Source organism: Equus przewalskii, chromosome 20, assembly GCF_037783145.1.
Source record: "Equus przewalskii isolate Varuska chromosome 20, EquPr2, whole genome shotgun sequence".
Lineage (NCBI taxonomy): Eukaryota > Metazoa > Chordata > Mammalia > Perissodactyla > Equidae > Equus > Equus przewalskii.
In genome coordinates this window covers 16,643,349-16,660,822 of record NC_091850.1, presented here as the reverse complement: position 1 = coordinate 16,660,822, position 17,474 = coordinate 16,643,349, and the positions used below count along the sequence as shown (strand labels likewise).

Here is a 17,474-nt window from a genome sequence, read left to right as displayed (position 1 = left end):
GGTGAATGTTTTTTTGAAAAGAAAATAAGAAAAGAGAAAAGACAGTGTCTCTATAATCTCTAACTAGCTTATTACATATACGGTACATTACCATCCCAAATGCTGGATTAAGCCACCTAAATTAGGAGGAAGCAGACAATTAACATTCCAATTCCCTTCCATAAAACTGAAGGTACATGTTAAGTGATTCCCTTAAATTCTGGGAGTTCAGTGACTTTCTACCAACTTCTCTCTTTTTCAGTAGGGTAAAGGGTAACAATTAAACTTCAATTTCTTATCCAAAAGAATCAGAATAATTCCCCAAGCTGAGTAACACATAGGAAACTTTGGTAGAGCTCAGCCAAAAATAACTAAACAAGAAAGAAAATAATAAATATTCACAGCATATCCAGGAGTTTCCAAAAGTATGTAATTATAAGAGACTATAAAGGAAGAACCACATAGCATAAAATCTATAGAGGGGAACATTCTCTGAACATTTCCATACTCTATTCCAAGCAAGGTAAATTTAAGTTAAAACTCAACTGTATAAAACCAACTAGAGCCAAAGAATAGCAATTTCCTCCAGGCTTCTGCTTTTGTCCCAAAGTGGCCACTTAAAGATAGGAAAAGCCTTGCAACAGGACTCCAGTCTGACCCAAGAATATGCTAATTTGACAAATTTTTGCTCATTTTTTGAGATTCCTTCCCTCTCTCTTTGGCTGAGAGGAAAGAGAAAAGGTACATAAAACAAAGAAATAAACCCAGGAAACTTTCATCAGAAGCAAAAAAGTTAACTTAATAGAAGTTGTAAGCTGAAATGGCAAGTGATCAGAATAAGCACTATGTCCTATTTGTTTATACTTATTTACTATTTGTATCTTCAGTACCTAACACAATGCCCAGCACCTATTGGATATTAAACAAATACGTACTCAATAATGAGTCAATGAACATAAATGTTACGAGAAAAGGGAAGGCTCAAAATGCTTGAGACTATCTAGCAAGAGAGAATCTTTCACTAAATATTTGCGTTTTTCTTCCTTGAGAAAGGGACCGCTCCTTACAGGTAATATTTATGGGGCAGCACGATGTCAGTATTACGGTGATGACATATGGCATCAGAATTTGAGATAATTAATGGAGAAGAGTAAGTAACTGGGATTCCACAACCACCTAGTATTGGCTGCCAATGTTTTTTTGCTGCCAGATTTTAATCTAAATCTATTGACTTTGATTTGGCGTAATGGTAATACCGCATATGAAGCAAGCTAAAGAAACCATGACTCCCTCCCTTTCCAAGAAAGCTAATGTTAGGGCCCATGAGCTCCTGTTTGCACCTGGTATTACAGGCAGCTATGATTGGAGTCAAGTCCAGAAAGGGAAGCTACCTCAGATCTGTTTTGGGCCTATATGAGTATTATCAGCAGGGTCCCAGCAAAAAAACAGCACACTCAAATAAAATATTCAAGAGAATTTAATGAAGGAACCATCTTCAAAGGCATAGGCAGGGTTTAGGGAAAGCAGCAAGGGATGGTGGCATACTCCCAGACCAGCAGCATGAGGAAGCCATTATCATCTTGAGGCCTAAAGGGGCAAATAAAGGGTTACCAGAACTCAGAAAGATCTGTAACTGTAGCAGGCTGGCAGAGGGGGCCACTGAATAGAAGCCATGACCTACTCACAAAACACAGAACAGCTCTGGCAACATAAATCCAGGAGCAAGGAACTGGCTCTTCCAGGCCTCCTGCTGATGACCCATTAGCCAAAGCCAACCAAAAACTAAAAGCAAGAGCTCTGTTGATGCAGTCCACAGAAGTCGCTTCTCAGCACAGAGCAGGGTGAAGAAAAGATCTGGAGGAGCAAAAGAATATGCAGCACAGAAGAGTATTTATTCTAAATGACTGCCGCCCAGCAAAACACAGGCACATAAAAAGGTTTTGCCAGTTCCACCTGAATCTTCTAGGCACCATGGGAATGCCTGCAAAAAGAATCACAAACACAGGTACTTACTTGGGTTCCTACTGCCCTTGGGGAAGAAAAAAAAGATTCTAAGAGTAATCCCAGGTAACTTCTGTCATTTCTGCATCTCTAAGAGTAACCACACAACCCAAACATCTGTAATTATTAGATCTAAAACAACTCCCTTCTCTGTACTCAAAGAGCATCTACTCCATACCTCCATTATTACTCTTATCATGACATATTGTAACCTCTTGTTTATTTGTTTCTCCCTCATTCGACTCTGAGCTCCTTTAGGGCAGGGACTGTCTTACTCATTATTGTATCCCTAGCACCTCATATGGACCTGGTATAGAATTAGCCTTCAATTAATGTGCACTGGATCAATTGGTGGACTCAGTGTCCATTAATTGGCAGCCTAATGCCACGGTGGATAAAATTTGGAATGACCCTCAGCAATTAAACACTAAGAAGGTTCTGGGTTTGTTTTTTGTTTTGTTTCATTTTTTGTTTTTGTGAGGAAGACTGGCCCTGAGCTAACGTCTGCTGCCAATCTTCCTCTTTTTGCTTGAGCGTGGCTTGACAAGAGGTACTGGGTCTGTGCCCAGGATGTGAACCTGCAAACCCCAGGCTGCCAAAGCAGAGTGTGCAAACTTCACCACTATACCACCAGGCCAGCCCCTAAACACTAACAAGTTTTATTCAGGATATGGTTTAATACACTGGGCAAAAACATAGCTCCTTTCGTACCAGCCCACTATCACTCTTTGTAGAGCAGCTTTTCTTGAGTGCTCAGATGATATTTATAGCTTTTTCTACAATCATAGACTCATCATCAAAAGAGCCAGAGAAAGATGGGAAAACTACGCTTCATTTCAGAAAGGAAGCGAATACACATCATCCCTCAAAATTCTCACTCTTTTTCCAAGAATTTACCAAGGAGGAACTAATAATTTGGATGTATTATATAGAGGAATTCATGTTTCATAGTGAAGACGACATTGACTTAGGGGTAGAAATGCTTGCACGCACATGTGCGCACACACGCAGGACACGGTTAATGATCACTTCAACAGACAACACCTTGGTAAAATTATAAAGTAGCCACGTAGCACAATCACGTAACATCGTCATATTAAAATGAATACACTGTACGATGTTGGAGTGGTCATTAACAGAACCTGGAACATATTCACATTATAATTATGAATCACTTTCACATAACCCTATATTTATGAAGTGCTTAATCATCTTTTTGTTGGTATAGTCAACTCTTACCTGTAGATTCTCCACAGAAAAAGAAAAAAGTTAATGCCAAGTTGATAACCCTCTTCAGGCTATGATGATTTCACGCTGCCAATCTCCTGCAGTCCATAAGGTTAATAAAAACTAAATTTAAAACGACCTTTAGACTCCACTAGAAAGATGAGCTTGCTATAAAACTATATTGTCTTCCAAAACTCAGCACGAAAAAGTTTTGTATCTCTTGTACCACTATTCTCTTTCATTGCTGTTTGTAATGGAGAGTTGATGTTAAGTCTAATGTCATTTTATATATCAAACTAAACTAAGTCAATACTTCATTTTCTATTTATGAAAAGGGAATTTGGGGCTTATCTTGACAATACACTGAACTACCTCAAAAGAAATTCTAATAATACAAGAACAGATAAAATGTGTTTCAAATAGATCAGGTATCTTTTCCTGAAACGTACTTAATGCATAAGTCCCCAAAACAAGCTTTTTTCCAAAACCATCAAAGACATTAAAATCGTAAACACAATTTTATCTTTTTGAGAGCCATCATAAACCCTGCAACTGTCAGATCAATGTAGCAATAACCTTACTTTTACTGCTAGAGGACAATTATGTGATGTTTCCATCATATTGAAAATATAGACTACCAGAACCTGTAATTTATAAAATCATACTACATATAGGTTCCTCCATTATATATGAATTAAAAAACAAAAAAACATAGATCTACCATATAGCTGTGTTTAACGACAGTAGCTTCAGCTACCTCAGAGCAGTATTATGTTTCATGCGTCCTAGTACAGTGCTTGGCCCAAAGAAAACCCACGTTTGTTTTATAAATTAATAACGTCCACAATGTAGGAAAAGGGGAAGCTGATATAAAATTATGAGAGTACACAATATGTGGCAATGACAGAATATCCAATACGTTAGAATTATCAAAATTACTTCTGATCAAATTTTCCTCTCCCTTCACTAAAAGACAAATGAAGGTTAACAAGGCTCCAGTGAAACTGAGCAAAAGTTAAAATATGTTTCAAAATTTAACATCTTTACCAAAGGTAAACTTTTCACTGCAAATAAATCTGAATATATTTTAATGTAATTATTAATATGTCCTGACATCTGAAAGGATTACTTGTGCTTCTATAAAAAGTGTTCCAAAATTGTGTTTCGCTTTCCTAAACTTAATTCCTAAAATTCATGGTGGAGCTATACAGGAAGTGTCTTGGTAAACAATAAAGAAATTTCATTAAAAGAAGATTTTTCTGCAAAAAACAGGTAACATTTTATAAGTATTCAGCAAGATTGCAAGCGCCTAAATGGTCAGGTTCAAGGCAGGAGAGCGAAATACTGGATTAAAACCTGGGGGACTTCCTATCCCTGAAAAGCCATTACGCAGACCTGCATCTAGGACACTAAAGTCACAGCTCTCCAACCCTGCCAACCTACCAGTACCATTACTTTGATACTTAAACATAAGTAGGACTACCCAAACCTCGAGCAGGTCTTGTTGGGGTTTTTTTCCACAACGTATAAACAGTTCACAACATACTGCCTTACACAATACATATAAAAAAGATGGAAGTCCCTCCTTCCAAAGTCTGTCCTTTATCCAGATGACTTCAATCCTTTCTCGTCCAAAGAAAGGAGAAACTGGCAACCAGAAGCCCCATAACTGAATTCATCAGGAAGACAACGCCAAATTTGCTGCAACCAAAGAATGTCTAGTCCTCCCTGCGGGCTGTTACAGGAGATGGAAAGCTACACCATGACAAGTCCTGTCCAGAGAAGGAAACAGCAGGTTTGGGGCACTCTCCCAATCCCCCCAAAACACAAGCTGCTTCTGATTCTGACCTATGGGCAGAAGCTTGGCACCCGCACACCCACTTACAACCTGACAATTTACAACCTGGTAACACCTTCTAATCAGGAACGTTCTAGCCTTTAATAGACGAAAAATTAACCTGCTTCCCACAAATAAGATCAACTAGGCACTGGAGCCTGTTACTGAGAACCCCTAGCGCATTAAACCTCCAGTTTCGGTACTGAACCTGATAAGCCAGTGACCAGGCTTCTCGACAGCAGAGAGGGCAGGAGCCCACCCTGCTCTGCTGCGAGTGGAATGGGAAAGAGAGGACAGGAGCAAGGGACCGAGCGCAGGGGCGTGAACAGCGTCCAAGCAGGGCTGGGCTGAGCGCACCGTTGGGCGACAGACAAGACAACAGCGGCCACACGGGAGCCGGGGTGCAGGCTGCAAAGCAGGGTTCCCGAGCTGCGGAAGCCACCCTCAGCGTCCCGCCGGGCACAGGCGCGCGTCAGGCACACCCCCCACGCCGGGCCGCGGCTCTCCGCGAGGCCCCTCCCAGGAGACACACGCCCGCACCTACCGGGGCACCCACCCCGGGCTCGCGCACACACGCCCCTCCGGCGGGCGGCGCGTACGTACCCAGCACCACGCAGAGCACATCGAGGGCCACGTACGGGAGCCGAGTCTTGTCAAACATGGTCTCGGCGCGGGCGCCCCGGCGCGGGCGGCAGACGAGGCACTGATTCACGAGACCGGCCCCGAGCTACGGCGCCTCCCAGTCGGGGGAGAGCAGCCGACGGCGGACTGGCACCGGGCGGCGCTTGGACGGCCAGCAATGGCGCCCAGGACCCCTCCCCTCACAGCTCCCGCAACTAGTCGGTCGGGGCCGAGACGCTCGCGTGCCAGCCGCCGCCGCTCCGTGGCCTCAGGCCCTCCTCAGTCGACCTCCGCACGCCCTGGCTGTTCGCTGTCCGGATCCCGGCGCCCTCTCCACAGGCGGGGCGTCGGGACTCGTGCTTTAAGGATGGGGACCGGTAGGGAGGAGAAACGCGAGCCCAGCCCCTCCCGCCGGGCAGCGCGGGACCGGCCAGCGTACGGCCGCGCGGGCTGAGGGAGCGAGCCAGCGGCTGGGCGGCCAGTCAGGGGGCGGTGGGGCGGGGTAGGGGAACCCCAGGCCGCAGCGCGCCAGCCAATCAGCGCCGCGGGCCCCGCCCCCCCGACCTGCAGAGCCCGCCCCCGAAGGGGGACGCGGTGCTAGGGGCGTTTCTCCCACCCGCGAACCTCCGCTGGTCTCCAAGCACGGCCTTGTCAGCTCCGGCTGCCGGTCGTGGATGCCTCGGAGGGAAAGCTAGGCTCCCGACCCCGGATCCCGGAGCGCCGGTGCCAGCCCTGCCCACCCGAGGGCACTGGGTAATAAAGAGGTCCGCGGTAGGCAGTGACAAAGACTCTCGCCTTGTCCAAACTTGAGTTAGGTTCCTTTGAGCCCTATTCTCGCCTAGGCCTCCACCTAGGCCTTCCAGTCCGGCCCGGTATTAGCCCGAATCCTGCTAAGTCATCCCGTCACCCTTGATAGCTGATTGTGTTTGATAGGTAATCAAATTGCTTTATCCTCCACTTCTGATATAGTCTGCCTTTAGCAAGAATCCCCCTACCCATCCTGTTTCCTCTTAGTAATTTTCCATCCACTAACTCCCCTCACTTTGCTCGTTTGTTGGCTGTGAATTCCCAGCTGTCTTGGCTGTATTTAGAGTTGAGCACAATTTCTCTCCTATTGCAAGAGTTATGACCCCCTCCTGCAATAGTCTTGAATAATGTCTTCCTCACCCTTTTAACAAGCGGCAGAGTAATCTTTCTTTAACAGCAGTGAGTAATCCTCTCACCCCAGGTTCCTGGAAGACCATACTGAAGGTTTAGTAATCTCAGTGTCCTGATCTGTAAAATTGAAATGTTGATAATCCCTGCTCTCTGTTCTAGTGAAGAAGTGGCAAAGCCCGGAAAAGATAATATGAAAGTGTCTTCTAAAAGGTTACACTCTCTACAGATGTTAGCGACTTGTATCTTTCCTCCTTAGTCATATCTTACTTCCTTAGACAAAGATGTAAGAGGCAAATCGAAAACTGTATCTGCTACTTCTCAGACTTTTCCTATAAAGCACCCCCAGAAACAGTGAAGAGATAACGTTACCCTCAAGGAGTCTAAAGATAGAGCCTCAAGTAGTCCCCCTCAAGAAATGTATTTGAAGAAGCATGTTTTTCTTTAAAAGGAATGTGAGTTTTAGATTTCACCTTTCGTTTGAATATCTTTTAAAAGCTTTAAACAATTTATACCTGAGAAAGATGTCTCATTGTTTATTCTGTGGCTTCCCTTACTTCCAGAGTTGCAAGGACCCCAAATTGCAAGGCCACAATAAATTGAAATTACTTGTGATATGTAAGGATTAGGTATTCATTCAAAAAACAATTATCATGACTGTGTGCCTGGCTGAGTCTAGGCACAGAGTTTTATTTAAACACCTTTTGAAGTAAACATTTACTTTTAAAATGCTTTTTCAGAAGTAGACACTCAAAAAACCTTGTTAATTAATGATTTTGTTTGTTTTTTATTTAATCATTCATTCATTCCATGTTTGTTGAACCCTGAATATATACCAGACCCAGTGCACAGCTGTGGAGCGACTGAGATGAGCACGAGAAGATCTCTGCCGTCCAGGAGCCTGCTGCCCACTTAGCAAGACCGGCATGTAATTAAATGAATATTGTGTTAGAAGCATCTGGGAGTTTTACCTGAAACACTCCTTAGGGAGGTGATACTTATGTTGTTCTTTCCTGTCTGTCTCCCACAACAGCAGACGTTTTCTTAGGTGAGAAAGAAGAAAAACAGTTGATATATTAACAGATTGGTTGACCTTTGGAGGAGTTACAGATAATAGCTGTAAAAATAGGTCAACAAAGCAAAGTCCATTAAGATGTGTGTCATTTCCTGTAATTTTAAATGGGATCTGTGCTATGTGCAGATTATAAGCAATTAGTAAATCCTCAGATGAAGAGAGAATGACTAAAGAAATGTCATTTTGTTTTGGAGTGGGGATTTTTGTTCCTTTTTGTCGAGGGAGGTGTTCGTTTTAGTCTCTTGTCATGATTGGATTCTGATGTGATTACTGGAATCAAGAATGAGTGAAATAACTTGAAACAATGGTGAAAATAATAAAAAGGACACACTGAATAATGATACCCTTAACACCCCCCTCAGGGTAGGTACTAGTGTGTCTCTGGACTGGACATGAGACCTCAGAGGCTTTCTTAAATGCTTAACAAAGTTTATCCATGGACCTATATTTTTCTCTCTGTAAACAGGCATGAAACACAAAAAGCAAAGTAAAGTGGACTTGGGAAGAATAGTCCTGAAGACGAGAGACACTGATTTCCTCTCTTCTTTCATTACTAAGCATTTTGAAAGGAGACAGTAATACATCCTTCATTTCCACGTTCTCTTTAAAGACTTCTGTGTTCTCACTTCTGTCCCCCGTCCTCTACTTGCACTGTTCTTAAACATAGTATTATTGGTAAGTCTCACTCTCTCTGTTCTACGGGGCTTCTTGTCTCAACTACATTTTTATTTCATCAAGTATCTGCAAAGAAATAAGAATAAATTTCCTTAGAGTATTTGTGTTTGTGCTCACGTCCTTTCTCCCCACCTGGACTGAAGCAAATGTGGTTTTTATTATACTCAAATTGTAAAACTAAAACCATTAAAAATGTAAATATCTGGTTCCTCAGGCATGTGCCTCGCCCTCAAAAAAACTACCACACTATGGCATATTTATAATCCTTTTTACACTTATTGTCAAAGTATTTGTTTCTTACCGTATTACAAATTTTTATTATGTAATATTTGATACATAAATATATAAAACATATAAGTAAGTTGTGAAGCATAATAATAAAATAAGCAGCTGTGAATCTGCTACTCAACTTAATACCTAGAGCAATGCAGTATCATTGAATCTGCCCATTTGTTCTATCCCTTTCTTGTTTCCTGCTTCAGGAGGAGTAACCACTACCCTGAATTTTGTGTGTCTTTTCCTTGCTTTGTTTTTTCCCTGTAGAAAAAAGTATAACCACATGTATCTGTATCTTTAAACATATACGTTGTTTAGCTTTCTTGTTTTTGTCTTCTAAAACATTATGCCATCTATATAGTCTTCTGCCTTTGATTTTTTTCACTCGTAATTATAATTCTTATACCCATTCCTGTTGCCACAATTCTTATAGGTCTATCATATGAATATATCGTTTTATTCATTCTTATGATAATGGCCATCTGAGTTATTTCCATCTTTGCTGTTACAAATAATGCAGCTGGGAACATTCAGGTACATGTCTCCTGCGTGGAATTGCTGGCTGGAACTGCTGAATCATAGGGTATGCCCACATCCAACCTCATTAGATAATCCTAGATTATATTACTAAGTGGTTATGCCATTTTACCACCCCTCCCGGCAGTGGATAAGACTCCACGTTTTCAACACTTAATATTTTAAGGTTCTTAATTTTTGCTAATTTACTGGGTATAATGTATATCTCAATGTAGTCTTAATTTGCATTTCCCTGATCACTAATGTGATTGGGCATCTTTTCCTAAATTGATTATGAAAATGTTTCCTCTTCTGTCAATTGCCTGTTCACATCTTTTGCCTATTTTTCTGTTAGGATGTTTATCTTATTTTTATTAAACTGTTGAAGTTCTTTTCAACAATTCTCAATTCTTTGTTTTGTAAATTTTTCCTTCCGATAATGTGGATTGTCATTTCATTTCCTTTATGAGTAGCTATGTGACAGAGTTCTTGTAAATGTAATGTAAGCAGAAGTCTGCTGGCAGGTTTCCATGAAAGTTTTTGCTTTCCTGACCAAAGGAAAAGACTGGCTTCCCTTCCTTTTTCTACCTTCCTTGAATATGGATATGATATTTAGAGCTACAGCAGCCATGTTGTGATCATGAGGGAAAGGCCAAGAAGAATAGTGTCACTGGTTTTTATAATGTTGAGCTACTAAAACAACCAGCAACTAGCTACCTCAAGATGTCTTCTTATACGAGGGGGAAGAAAATTGCTTAAGCCTCAAATATTCACAACTGATACCTGGCTCAAGAGTACTTTGATTCCCATTTCTGAGAAATCACATGTCATAATTATTCTAAGAAAACGTTTTACTTGAGCTAACTTAATTGAATTTCTGGTCCTTGAAACCACAAAGACCTGAATGAAACAATTTGGGTAGATAGAAAAGAGTGTTGAGGGAGAATGGACTTTGAAGAATGAAGAATGATTTTAGCATAGAGGCAAAACAAATGACATTTTCTTAAGTCTTTGAGTAGGAAAGGCTATGAAACAGAACTCACATTGAGGATTAGTGGAAGATAAGGCTCTAGAAGGTAGGTTATAGTAGTCTAGAGCTAAAAAATGTATCTAGAGGCAAAGAAAAATCCCTGAAAATACATAGTGACGTGCTGCAAACCGTCATTTAAAACAAGTTATCTAGAGGAAGTCATGATCTCTGCAGTGGGCTGTAAACTAAAGATGGGTAAACTTTGCTTTGTAAACCAGACTATCTAATTTCAAGTTCTTTTCTGTGTTTGTTTCTATTTTGTTATCTTCTGTCTTTCCTAAAATCTGATTTATGGCTTCCAGCCCTTTTCCAGTTTTGCTGCAGGGTATTAAAGGAGAAGTCTTCTGTTAACACTGGAGCCGGTCTACAAATGTGAGGAAGTAGTCGCAAGGGCTAGTGAAATATCATGAAAAGGAGGTGAATCTCTAGGATCAGAGTTGCGGCCTCCTGGATCGGCAAACCAGCTCCACCAAGATATTTTTGCACCAAGACTCTCCTTCAGGGTCACACTTGGAGGGCCTTAGTTTTATGTTGTCGTTGTTTTTTTCGGAAGACAGTATTTTCTTAATAGACTTGTGATGATCAAATACAAAAACGTAGGTGCAGTTGCCTGTCAGCTGTCTGGTCTAGGCAGACATACGATACACATTTTTTCCAGAACAAAGATTTCTGTGAATCCACATCCATTATTTCTGCTTTCCTACCGCCCACTCAACCCCAAATCTACCATAGTTCCTTAGTCTACTGAAGCAAGGGGGCTGCTCTGACGTGACTTGTTCTTAGTAAATCCACACCTGGCCCTGGTAATTACCACTTCCGTTCTCTAGGATGCGCGCAAATTATTTCCGTAACAATCTCTTAAAAAATGTATTGCCAGAGATATAGAAGTTAATTACCTATAAAATATCTATACTCTTAAAGACATGGCATATATTTTTCTTTAAAAAAATCTTGGGTAGGATTGCCATCCAGTTACTGGTCTTCTTACTGGTCAGAATGCATGTTCACCTGTTTTAGAAATCATACTAAAATTCGCCCTTCTCTCACCTTCTGATTCCTTTTCTGTTCACAACCCTGTTTGTGCTCCCCTAACCCTCATCTTTGTATTGATATGACTGGTGAACTGAGCTCCTTAAGTGAAGGGAATAGGCCTTCTGCAGCTCTGTATTCCCAGCTCCTAGAGTTGTAGTTGGCACAATGAAGTCACATGCAGTTAAAAAAAAATTGCTGGGATAAACAAATGAATGAGAAAAAGAAAAATAAACAAGAGTTCAGAGAGAGTCAAGGTGTGCCCCCCCATCCATTTTTGTTACTGTTATTCTAGGGGGTTTTTTCCCCCCAAAATTTAAGCTTATCTGGAGGTAGAGGTAGGGAGTAGGGTTAATTTTCCTGCCACTATTCTTACAGGTCCACAGCACCACTTTATACACATTTTTTTATGTCCTGGATAATGTGAACTACTTTTCAAAAGAAGTTTTCTGTGTGAGGAAGTTCACCCTGAGCTGACATCAGTGCCAGTCTTCCTCTACTTTGTGTGTGAGATGCCTCCACTGCATGACAACGAGTGGAGTAGGTCCTCATCCAGGATCCAAACCCCTGAACCCTGGACCACCGAAGAAGGGCAAGCAGAGCTTTAACCACTCAGCAACCAGGCCGGCACCTAATGTGAACTACTTTGAAAAGTGGATCTATCCCCTTCTGAGTGTCTATGTCATGGAATACTTCTGATTGGACTGCAAAGGAAACTTACAGGTCTTCCTCTGTTTTTCCTCCTCTTAAAATCAGAGCCAGCAATGCATTTTTAGGAACTTTGTAGCACTCAGAGCCACCTTCCTTCATCAGAACCTAGTTGATGGTATGTCCTATTAACCTTGACCTAAAGATAGTATTCAGAGGCCCTCAGACCCTTTGCAATTGTATATTAAAGTCTGTGTTTGTGCATTTTGTTGTGAAATGGATCTGTAGCTCTTCCCAGATTCTCAAAGGGGGTCTGTGACATTGTTCTGAGCTCGAGAACCTTGCTGCTCAGATAGTGCCCTCAGCTGGCAGTGTCTGCATTACCTGAGACCTCTCAGAAAGGCAGACTCAGACCTCACCCTAGACCCACTGAATCAAAATCTGCGTTTCAACAAGCTCCCAAGTGATTCCTGTGACATTTAACCTTTGAGAAGTATAGCTCCAGCAATTTCCCAAATTTCCCTAACGAGAATCATCTGACCTGCTTATTAAATATGCAGATTATCTGGTGTCTTTCTTGGAAATTTTGGTTCATTAAATCTGGTAAATTTTTTTTTTTTCTGCTGCAGAAGATTCACCCTAGGCTAGCATCTGTGCTGATCTTCCTCTATTTTGTGTGTGGGAACCTAACGCAGGCCTCCAAAGCAGAACATGTGAGCTTAACCACTAGGCCACAGGGCTGGCCCTGTGTGATTTTTTAAAGTACTCTGGGTTGTTATACTTAGGGAGGAAGCACGGCCCTCAAAGATAAAGTCAAGTGAAGAATTTTTCAGATAATCTGTTTATAGCTGAAGGAGCCTTCCTGCAGCAGCCTTTTCCTCCTTTGCATACAAGAGCAGAGGAGAGGGTAGTTGGTACTTAGGCTGCTTCAAATCCCAGATACTCTCCGTTCCATAACTATATGAATCCTTGCGGTAAATCCCTCTTTCTCGAGCAAGCTTGGGCCTGTATACCCAGCTGCAAAAAATGCCTACACAATGCCACTAATTACCTTGGTGTTTTTTCAAATGTAGTATTTGATACATATAAAGGAACAATTGTAATGCGTGTAAATTGTAAAGCATAACAAAGTAAACACCTAATGACCCAACATAAGAGCTGAAACATCTCCAATATTGTTGAAGTTACCTGAGTGTTCCTTCGCAATCCACTACCCCACGTCTGCTCTATTTTCCATCTCCCACATTCTCAATTTTGTCTTTATCATTGCCTTTATTTAAAAGAAAATCATGGCTTTACCCTATTTATCCCTAGTCAATATTTTACATGTTTTGAGCTTTATAAAAACAGTGACATACCATGAACACTAGTAAGTGAGGATTTGCTTTTTCACTCATCATTGCTTCCAATGCTTATTCATGTTGTTTCCTGTTGCTGTAGATCAACCATTTTCACTGATGGACAAATTTCTGTTTGTGTGAATACGCTGCTTTTATCCATTCGCTTACCCATAGACATCTAGATGGTTTCCTTTGAACTTTTAAAAGGCATTTCAGATATTGCACCTGTAAACATTCTTGTCTGTGTTTCCTGGTGCACGTAGGCAGGAGTATCTCTAGAGCGCTTAATAGCGGTAGAATTGCTAGGGTCTGGTGGGAGGCTGGCAGTAGCCCCCAAAGATGTGTCCGCATCCTACTCCCCCAAACTTGTGACTGTTACCTTATATGGAAAAAAGTCTTTGCAGATGTGATTAAGTTCAGGATCTTGAGATGGGGAGATTGTCCTGGATTATCCAGGTGGGCCCTAATGTTATCATAAGTGTCCTTATAAATGGGAGGCAGAAGGAAATTTGACTCCAGACAGAAGAGAAGAAGGCAAGGCGCCCTGCCAACACCTTGATTTCAGTCTAGTGAAACTGATTTTGGACTTCTGATCTCCAGAAATGTGAGAGAATCAATTTCTGTTGTTTTAAGCCATCAAATTTGTGGTGATTTAAGCCATCCAGTCTGCTACAGCAGCCGTGAGAAACTGATACAATTATGCATATGTTCAGCTTTACAAGATAATGCCCAACTATTTTCAACCAAAATTGGCAAGCATCCAGAAACAGTGACGTGTCAATGTCATGTATCAAATATTAGCTCAAGTGTTGATTCCAGAATTCCTGTATAAAGAGGACTTAGGAAACGTATCTTGAAGCTAGCTGTATTTACATAAGACTTTACAAACAACTGGAAAAAAATTCAAAGGTCCCTATCAAAGAATCTGGGTGGAGAAGTGGGTCGCCATTGATTGGCACACTGTCAAGTATTACTTTACAGGTTGCAAAACAACCGACTGGTAACAGCCGACTTTTCTGCTTGGTTATATTATTCTCTTGCTGTTGTGGGGACCTTGGAGAGATCATTTTGTTGTTCCCAGGTCAGGGAGATATAACCAGTTCTCAGATGCGTGAATGGGTTTTTGGATCATTGGTGTGCCATATGTTTACTTGAATGATTTCCCTATTTATGAAACTATTTTTGTTGTTATAACAAGAGCAGGTTTACGTTGGAACGTTGCCCTGGCCTCTGCACCCTGCAGAAACAGCACTTCTCCTCATGACAGAGCCTCCAAGGACAGAGAAGAGGTTGAACTGCAGATAAGCCAGGCTTGCCCTTTACTCTTTGTGTATCTGTTATGATTCAATACAGTTCATAACTCTCTGTCTTGCCAAACTTCTAACATTCTAGGATCAGTGTTCCTGCTGCTGGTGACAGTTGCAGCCCATAAGGGATGAAAGCATGAGATTTTTAATAAGTTTACATTCCCAACAACCAAGAGAAGGAAGGTATATTCGTTTTCTATTTAAAAAATAATGTTGCATTTCCAACAACCAAGAGAAGGAAGTTATATTAGTTTCCTATTTCTGCTATAACAAATTACCACAAACTTGGTGGCTTAAAACACCAAAAATTTATTATCTTACAGTTCTGTAGGTCAGAAGTCCAACATGCGTCTCACAGGGTAAAATCGAGGTGTTGGCAGGGCTGTGCTCCTTTCTGGAGGATCCAGAGGAGGATCCATTTCTTTGCCTTCTTCTGCTGCTAAAGGCTGCCCACATTCTTTGGCCCATGGTCTCCCTCCTCCAACTTCATGCTCAGCCACACTGCATCTCTCTGACCATTCTGCCATAGTCATATCTCCCTCTGGCCGCATCAGGGAGAAGTCCTCCAATTGTAAGGACATGTGTGATTTTAGATTGGGCTCACCCAGATATCCCAGGATAATCTCCCCATCTCAAGGTCCTTACTTTAATTACGTCTGCAAAGTCTCTTTTGCCATATAAAGTAACATATTTACAGGTTCTGGTACTTAGGACATGGAAATCTTGGAGGAGGGCAATATTCCACCTATCACAGAAAACTTGTTTAAAGAGGGAAATACAGGACAAATACTATGCTTATTTAGCTGCAAGTGCTATAGACATATAAGTCATATAAGCAAACTGTTGTTCAGAGGGCCCATTAGAGCATTTCATTCCATTTAAAACTTTTTATTGAAGTATAATCTACATGCATAAAAGTGCACATATCATCAAAATACTGGTGGATAAAATTTTTATAAAGTAACACATCCTTGTAACCTGTACCCAGATAAAGAGGCGGAATATTGATGGCACTGCAGAAATCCCTCAGAAATCCCTCCTGTGTCCTCTTCCAGTCATCACCCCTGGCAAGGATAATTGCTGTTCTAGTTTCTAGTGTCATAAATTAATTTTGTTTCCATTTCAACTTAATGTCTATGGAATTACATAGTAGGTACTCTCAATATCAGCCCACCCTGGTGGTCTAGTGGTTAAGACTCGGTCTCATCACCACAGCCCAGATTTGTTTTCTTGTTAGGGAACCATGCCACCCAGCTGTCGGTTGTCATCCTGTGGCAGCCGTTTGTTGCTGTGATGCTGAAAGCTCTGCCACAGGTATTTCAAACACCAGCAGGGTTACTCGTGGTGAACAGGTTTCAGCGGAGCTTCCAGACTAAGACAGACTAGGAAGAAGACATTGGCCACCTACTTCCAAAAACCTGGCCGTGAAAGCCCTATGAATAGCAGCAGAGAATTGTCTGATGTAGTGCCAGAAAGCAAAAGGATGGCGCAAAAGGACTGGGCAGGGTTCTGCTCTGCTGTACACAGGGTCACTAGGAGTCGGCATTGACTCCGCAGCACTAACAACAACAACTCTCAATATCAATGGACTATATTGCTATCAAAGGAATTATACAATATGTGCTTCTTTAACTCAACATTATTTTTATGAGATCCATCCATTTGTTGCATGTAGTTCTAAATCATTCATTCTCATTGCTGCAGAGTTTTCCATTCTGTGAATATACCACAATTTATTTATCCTTTCTATTGTGTATAGGCACTTGTATAGTTTCCACATTTGGGGCTATTATGACTTGTGCTGCTATAAACATTGTTGTCCACTTCTTTTGGTGTACTTATGAATGCATTTGTATTGGGTTACACCTGCAGTGGTGTTGCAGGGTCATAAGGTGTGCATATGCTCAGCTTTAGTGAAGATTGCCAAATAGCTTTCCAGAATGTTTTTACAATTCCTACTAGCTATGTATGAGAATTCCAACTATTCCACATCCTCACCAATACTTTTTCTCTATAGGCATTCTGGTGGCTACATAGAGGTATTTCATTATGGTTCTGATCTGCATTTCCCTAGTGAATAATGAAGTTGAACACCTTTTTATATATTTATTAGACACTTTTATATCCTCCTTTATACAGTGTCTATTCGATTCTTTTGTGCATTTTTCTATTTGGTTGTTTTTATTTTTCTTATAGATTTTTAGGAGGTCTTAGTACATTCTGGAAACAATCTCTTTGTTGGATATATCAATTGATTGTCTTTTGATGAGCAGAAGTTCTTAATTTTAATATTGTCCAAAGCAATTTGTCAATTTCTCCCTTTAAGGTTAGCACTTTTGCTATCCTTTATAAAAAAAATTTGTCTTATATTTTAATTTAAACTTTGTTTTCTTTTCAATTTAAAAAAGGACGAATGCTCATGTTAGAAATCTATGGGTAAAGAAAAAGAAAAGAGGGGAAAAAAATCAACCATAATTCAATACCCTCAAAACAAAGATAATATTTTATAACTTTTCTGACTTGGAAAATTATATGTCCTAGTTATTAAGTGAGACTAACTACATGGAAATTTTGACTTCATGGAACTTTAATACATAAAAATATTTAATATACCAACCTACATTGAAAAATTGACCCATTAATCTCAATACATTTCGCTTTCTCCTGAGTCTTAATTCTTCTCCCAGGAATACTACTAGACTTTCAGTTTCCTGGGAGTGTTAACACTTCACTACAAAACTGGGGTGGAAATCAAACG

The 17,474-nt window shown here is 41.0% G+C and overlaps 1 protein-coding gene and 2 long non-coding RNA genes across 5 annotated transcripts in view; 1 reads left to right on the top strand and 2 right to left on the bottom strand.

Annotated features, from left to right (window-relative positions):
* Nucleotides 1-6,223, bottom strand: part of PLPP1 (phospholipid phosphatase 1) — a 96,185-nt gene extending 89,962 nt beyond the window's left edge. The window contains exon 1 of one of the 2 annotated variants that reach the window (XM_070587587.1): nucleotides 5,648-6,223. In XM_070587587.1, coding sequence (XP_070443688.1) covers nucleotides 5,648-5,705 — 58 coding nt within the window. In that variant the 5' untranslated portion in view covers nucleotides 5,706-6,223. The remainder of the gene's footprint in view (nucleotides 1-5,647) is intronic. The other variant, XM_070587586.1, reaches the window with a different exon arrangement.
* Nucleotides 1,439-5,630, bottom strand: LOC139077924 (uncharacterized). 2 transcript variants are annotated; one of them, XR_011530590.1, is made up of 4 exons: nucleotides 5,589-5,630; nucleotides 3,220-3,305; nucleotides 1,665-1,960; nucleotides 1,439-1,566 (listed from the first exon to the last, which is right to left on the bottom strand). It is a non-coding gene; the product is annotated as an uncharacterized lncRNA (long non-coding RNA). The 2 variants fall into 2 exon arrangements; XR_011530589.1 differs by lacking the exon at nucleotides 5,589-5,630 and adding an exon at nucleotides 5,402-5,537.
* A 203-nt stretch (nucleotides 6,224-6,426) lies between the features above and the next one.
* LOC103560165 (uncharacterized) lies at nucleotides 6,427-9,770 on the top strand. Its single transcript, XR_011530588.1, has 3 exons — nucleotides 6,427-6,598; nucleotides 7,660-7,748; nucleotides 8,362-9,770. It is a non-coding gene; the product is annotated as an uncharacterized lncRNA (long non-coding RNA).
* The last annotated feature ends 7,704 nt before the right edge of the window (nucleotides 9,771-17,474 follow it).